The 6,977-nt window shown below is 46.2% G+C and overlaps 1 protein-coding gene across 1 annotated transcript in view; it reads left to right on the top strand.

The window, feature by feature from the left end:
- The window catches only part of LOC106820981 (acetylcholine receptor subunit beta-like 1), a 94,205-nt gene extending 89,515 nt beyond the window's left edge, over positions 1-4,690 (top strand). Inside the window, exon 6 of the mRNA XM_014825601.1 lies at positions 2,349-4,690. Within this exon, the coding sequence (XP_014681087.1) occupies positions 2,349-2,519 (171 nt within the window). The 3' untranslated portion in view covers positions 2,520-4,690. The remainder of the gene's footprint in view (positions 1-2,348) is intronic.
- Positions 4,691-6,977: the final 2,287 nt, after the last annotated feature.

Below are 6,977 nucleotides of genomic sequence, written 5' to 3'. Positions count from 1 at the left end.
CCGTTATTGATTGTTGAGAGAGATCTCGCGCCAACAGTTACGCGGCACCGCGTGCATTTATACGACACACGCACAGGCCGCACGCACGCGCGCATATACGCGCACGCGTGCATATACACACACGCACAGGCGCACGCACGCGCGCATATACGCGCACAAGCGTGCGATATACAGCACACACAGGGCGCCACGCACGCGCGCAGTATACGCGCCATACACACACACGCACGGGCGCCCGCACGCGCGCATATACGCGCATACACACTCACGCACCGGCGCAACGCAACGGCGTGCATATATACGCGCATACGCACACACGGCACGCGCGCGCACGCCACGCGCGCAATATACGCCCATACACACACACCGCACAGGCGACGCAACGGCACGCGCGCATAATACGTCCGCATAACCATACACACGCACGGTGCGCACGCACGCGCGCATATACGCGCATACACGAACTACGACTTCAATACGCACTACTGTTCTACTTAGCTACTGCTGCTATGACTAGCTGGTGCTGCTACTACTATTACTACACTACTACTCACTACTCTAACTACTGACTTACTACTAATACTGATACTAAATACTTAAATACTAATTACTAAATAACGAATACTTCTGGTTCATTCTTACTTCTGGTACTTCTTCTTCTTCTATCTCTAATCTTACTTCTTGTACTATCTCTATCTATCTGATCTTCTCTTCTACTCTTCTTTCTTCACTTCTTCTATCTTATCTGTCTTCTTCTCTTCTTCTTCTTCTTCATTCTTCTCTTCTTCTTCTTCTTCTTCTTCTCTCTTCTTCTTCTTGTTCTTCTTCTTCTGCTTCTTCTTCTTCTTCTTACTTTACTACTCTACTACTACTACTGACGTACTACCTTACTTACTACTACGTACCTACTACTTACTACTCTACTACTACTTCACTACTACTACTACTACTACTACTACTACTGCTACTGCTACTACTATTACTACTATTGCTACAGCTACTACTACTACTATTGCTACTGCTTCGATTCGCAGACATGTCAGGCGCGGGGCAAAAAAACGCTCTCGGGCGGATAAACATGACGGAGTTCGCGGACAGTGGCGACATATCTTGTCTAGCCGACAATATCGGAAAGCGCTCGTCCATACAGCACTCACACGTCGCTAAACACGGGCCAGGCTATCGTCAGTCCTCATAGACGCTGATAGATTGCATCAAGAGCTAATACTACCTAGATAGTAATATACATAAAATAGTAATATTAGCTATTATTACTATTATATAGTATTATTAGCTATTAATACCTTAATAGTAATAAATAACATAGTAATAATAGGTAATATTAGCTCTTGCTACAAGCCGCTACGAGCACGACAACAACACCAATACCACCGCCGCCGCCGTCGTCGTCGTCGTCGTCGTCGTCGTCGCCGTCGTCTTTGAAATCGTATCGCGCTCATCCTGACTGTTCCTCCATCATTATCGCTATTTAATTTCGGTAATTAAAACGTGCGCGTTAATGGCGGGATTCGGGCGCGCATGATGACTGGCAGCACGTATATAAGGATCGTGATAGTTCGACATAGATTGCTATTTAATTTCGTTAAGTGAAACGTGCGTGTTAATTGCGTAATTCAAGCGCATGATGACTGGCAGCACGTATTAGGATGGTGAGAGATCGACATAGATTGCTATTTAATTTAGTTAATTAAAACGTGCGTGTTAAATTTGCGTTTAGGTGAAAGAGCATTGGCAGTATATAGCGGTGGCCATGGACCAACATACACTGTTATTTAATTATAATAATTAATGCGTACGTTTTAATTTCTGCTCTCAGGTGAAGGAAGACTGGCAGTACACAACGATAGTTAAATATTGACATATATGGTTATTTAAAAATTCATAATAATTAATACGTATTAATTTTAATTTTTGCTCTTTGGTGAAGGAGCATTGTCAGTACACAGCGATGCATGGCCATGTGCCAATATATACTGTTATTTAATAATGGAAATTCATGCATACGTTTTAATTTCTGCTCTCAGGCAAAGGAGGACTGGCAGTACACAACGATTGTTATAGATTGACATTGATTGTCATTTAACTATGATAATTAATGCATACGTTTTTATTTCTGCTCTCAGGCGAATGAGGACTGGCAGTAGACCTACATAGCGATGGTTATAGATTGACATCGATTGTCATTTAGCTATGATAATAAATGCGTGCGTTTTTATATTTACTTTCAGGTGAAGGAGCATTGGCAGTACATAGCGATGGCCATGCACCAATATATACTGTTATTTAACTATGATAATTAATGCGCATATTTTTATTTCTTCTCTCAGGTGAAGGAGGACTGGCAGTACATAGCGATGGTCATTGATCGACTGTTACTCTACATTTTCTTCGCCGTCACTGCCAGCGGCACGTTGGGACTCATCCTCAAGGCACCCTACATCTTCGACTACGTCGACCAGGAGGAGGTCATGAAGAGGCTGCGCGGGGAGGAGACCTGAGAGACGACGCCGCCGACGACGACGACGACGATGACGTCTTCACCACGTGACCCGCCGCCGCCGGTCACCGATTTTTCGACGTGTCGGTTTACGACGTCGTCCGACGGAGGGCGCTAGCATCGCCGCGCGTTCGGAGCAAAGATGGCGGCGCGCATCAGGGGAAACCACGTTGCGTATCCATCGCGTCATCACGCGATGCAGAAGATACGTGCCGATTAGAACTGTTACGGCGGTCGTCGATGGAGAGCAGGGGCGACACATTCGCATCGCTGTCTCCAGCGTGAGATGTCAGCGTAATCGATATCGTCTCTTGATATCATCTGACGATATCGGACGCTACCGCCCCGATTTTTCTCTCGCATGAGTTATGTCAATGCGGTGTGAGCGAGGGCCGAGTGTTTCACGAGTGGCTCTCTCTCTCTCTCTCTCTCTGCCGAACGTCGGATACCCGGATAGACGTCGGTACGGAGTTATTTGTTTGACGTACCCTTATATATCTCGGTGGTGGAGACGTAGTGACGTCTCGAATCGGCAGCGAGGTGTTTGCTACCGAGAATATAAGCGCGACGATGGCGATATAGCAAATTATCTTTTTTTTTCTAATGATAAACACGGCGTTCTTACATCCGGTCCGTCATTTCCGGTCCGCCATTAATTTTCGTTTAAATACAGTAACAAAATAACATCATATCTTTGAGAAGGTCCGTCGGCGACACGATGGTCGCATTTGCGATTGCCTGAATTTAAGGCGACGCTCGCGTCTTCTGTGTCGACGTCATACGGTGTCGCGTGTCAAACGAGGGGCAAAGACCTGACGTCATTGCCACGTGGTAGACGCGCGTGTGAGAGAGACTCATTTACAAAGCAAACGAGCTTCCAACGTTGGTAGCTTTTTACTGTGTGTTGTTGTAACTTTGTAATAAATAACCCGTTGTTGCCGTGTTATAAGTGATGTCAATAACGTGTGCACAGCGCGTGCATACATTAACACTTTGAAACCGCTAATATCTATATATAAATATACCAGCCTGGCTCTGATCTTCGATCAGACAGATGTTGGATGATCACTGTATATGCGTCAGTAATTGTAAGTAACAGCAGTACACGAGTTAAGGCGCTACTGCTATACTTGCTTCGCCGAATTAATCCGAAGGTGTGTGATGCATACATATATTGTTTGTCCTCAGTGAAGTGTTATCCTTTTTCTATCACTAGTATTTGACCTTTTCGCTAATCGTGCTCATCGCATCGCGTTCGCATCCATTTTGAATTTCGTTGTATGCATCCTATGAAGCTGTTAAAGAAATGACGTTGATGACGATGTATGAGCGAGGACGTACAGGAGAGAAGCGTGTGTGTTCGTGTGTGCACGCGCGCGTGCGTGCGTGCGTGCGTGCGTGTGCGTGCGCGCATGCTACTACTGTGTCTTCGTTTCGGGGTATGCTGTTCATCCAGCATCTAAGTTGTACGCACTTTTGCGGCGTTTTTTCTTGTATACATGAGCGCGACTGATTGACTGATTATAGGCATAGTCCTAGTTATAACCCATAGTAACATTAACTAAAAAAAATCACTATGAGTTTTTGTACATTGCATGTCAAGCCGCTTGCCGTTATATTCATGTTTTTGTTGCGTAGGAAATTATTTATTGTTTACCGTATTTGGCCTTACCGTATGCGTAATGCATCTTACTTGCGTTTACCGACGTCATCGTAATTAGGCCGGTAATATTAATTAGTATAGCGTTTGATTTGCTAACCGAATGAGTGAGTGCTGTTACGAATGCGTTTACCTGAAACTAACATACGGGAATCCGAACCCGTAAGATAATCGGATTCGGAATCGGTTAATTGTACGGCACCTGATCGAGTCCGTCTTAATTTGGAATAACTTGGTACTGTCGTCATGGAAACGCATTTTCCTCGCGAAGGGCGTATATCGTGTGGGATGGTAATTGTATCGCACTTGTAGCTACGTGTACGGGGTATGTTTCCATGCACCTGTATGAGATAACAATCTCTGACCAACCGACCGTGCCGCTGCGAATTCGAATCGCGTGTGTATGAAGTGGCGCGTATGCTATAATATTCGGCTATACGTCGTTACACCGTTACTGGCGCATGACAATTCATTAGATAAAAAATGCGCACACAGGCAGATGCATTGTGGGATACGACCATGTGGGTGGGGTGGGGCGGGGGCGGGGGCGGGGGTTGACAGAACATCATGTGGCTGTTAATTTACTGCTCTATCGAATTTTGTGCGGCGCACTCTCCTTCTCACCGACACTGACTATTGGTGTGTCGATATAGATTGTTTAAGACCTATACGGGGAGTTCCACAATCCGCCAATCTACTTCGAATATTGCGCAGAAGTTTCGCGTTGTGATAACGTGAAGGGATTGAATAGAGAGAGAGAGAAGGAAGGCGCGCGAGAGAGAGGTAGACGCGGCAGGCGCCGGCGAGTGATATGGAAAGAAAGGGAGAGAAATGCGAGAACGAACGAGCTAGATAGAACGCGTGGGATTCGGGGAGAGGGAGAACGAGAGAAGAGGAAAGACGCCAGGAAGGTAGAAAGGAGAGATGATATTCGAGCGGTCTATAGCGAGACATGACAATAAGTTGGAGATGTGTCGGTTGAGTGAATTACAGATGAGTATGGCGGGTACTGGTAAGTGCAAAATATAAAAGGAGAGATCTTTAAACGTACAGATGGCATATGACCGCGGCATACAATGCCATCCACACCTCACCCATCGCCAGCTCAACCTAGAAGAACTTTGTGTTGAAACACAATTAAGTGCAATCTAGAAGATACCACAAGCAAAGTTGTGTTGAAATATACCTACTTCACTGCCGACGAAGAACTTCCATGACCTTCGCTGATTCGGATGTAACAATGAAGATGACAAAACTATCATTTGTAACGATCTCGCTTGCCGATATTCTAACGTCTCTCTACCGTCTGTTCCTGTACGCACATGTTCATGTATGTATGGGTGTAAGCAAGAGTAGATAATAACAAGAGTGCGGCACCCGATTCCCGCATTTGTAACCGATTTTTCTCATCAAAATTTGCCACCAATAAAGAAGTGGCGGCCAGTGAGGCGGTCGGTGCGGCGGTAAGTGCGGCGGCGGTTAGTGCGGCGGCGGTCAGTACGGCGGTCAGTGCGGCGGTCAGTGAGGCGGTCGGTGCGGCGGTAAGTGCGGCGGCGGTTAGTGCGGCGGCGGTCAGTGCGGCGGCGGTCAGTGCGGCGGTCAGTGAGGGAGTTACGCTCTCGCTCGTTGCTGCTGCGGTCGAGAGAACGCGAGAGCAGCTCTCGTCTCGCTATTTGTCCCGACGATCATCTCGCGAATGATTTCGAAAGTTTTCGAGCACTTTGCCGATAAGCATTCGTAATGAACGAGTTAATGACGTCTCGATGCAATCACGCGTCGCTCGTTAGGCGGAGAAAATTGCATCAATTAAAAATTGCGTCGATTTCTATTTTTAATTCGCGCTTCTCGGGTCTCGCGAGAATCGATGCAGACGACACCACCAGGCGCAGCCAAGTGATAGATCATGCAAATGGCGGCAATGCGCTAATGGATTTGAATCCATTGGAAAGATTTCGTCACGTAGATCAAATTATTCAACTGCGAAACTTGGTATTACGGGAAGCAGCTAGCAACGAATGTCGTGTGTATAGTAGGGGAAGGAGTGATGACGAGTAGTCGGCGAGGTAGAGGGCGTAGGACGGAGAAGATGGAAAGCTGTTGGTACAGGACGAAAACTACACGCGGCTAACGAATCGATTAGACAAAAATACGAGCAAATATGTCTCGCATTTCGCTGCTTCATCTCTCGATTAGGTCGTTGCGTGCCTCATTGCTCGAAGCGGAATCGAGTCATCGAAAGAGTTCCGCTTCGTACTTCCCATTCAATCGATGTCGTGGTCGGCTACAGTATGTTAGCTAAGTGCTTAGCAATTCCTATGTGTTTGCGTAGTGTGTAAGTATGGATACGTTTTAATGTGGTTTTTTTAATCATTTTTTCCGGATTTGGTTTCTCGGCTGTGCATCGCTATCTCAAGTATATATGATCGGATTAGTAATTAGGAATTATTTCCAAATATCTTTAAATATTTCTAAATTTCTCGGAATATTTATAAATATTTCTAATATCTCGAAATAACTAACAGAGAATCGGTGCTTGATTTGAGGTGTAATTTGAGCGAATCCTGCCTGGCTTTCGCTATACAAGTTTATTTCTCATTCCCCACCTCTCCCTCTCCCTCTCCCCCCCTCTCTCTCTCTCTCTCTCTCTCTTTCTCTCGCTCTCTCGCTCTCTCTGTCTCTCTCCCTCGCGCGCGCTCTCTCTCTCTCTTTCTCTTTCTCGCTCTCTCTCTCTCTCTCCCTCGCGCGCGCTCTCTCTCTCTTTTTCTCTGTCTCGCTCTCTCTCTCTCTCTCTCTCTCTCT

This window comes from Priapulus caudatus, unplaced genomic scaffold, assembly GCF_000485595.1.
Source record: "Priapulus caudatus unplaced genomic scaffold, Priapulus_caudatus-5.0.1 Scaffold54, whole genome shotgun sequence".
NCBI lineage: Eukaryota > Metazoa > Priapulida > Priapulimorpha > Priapulimorphida > Priapulidae > Priapulus > Priapulus caudatus.
Note: the sequence above shows the minus strand (reverse complement) of the source record. Positions and strands in the feature narration are given on the sequence as shown.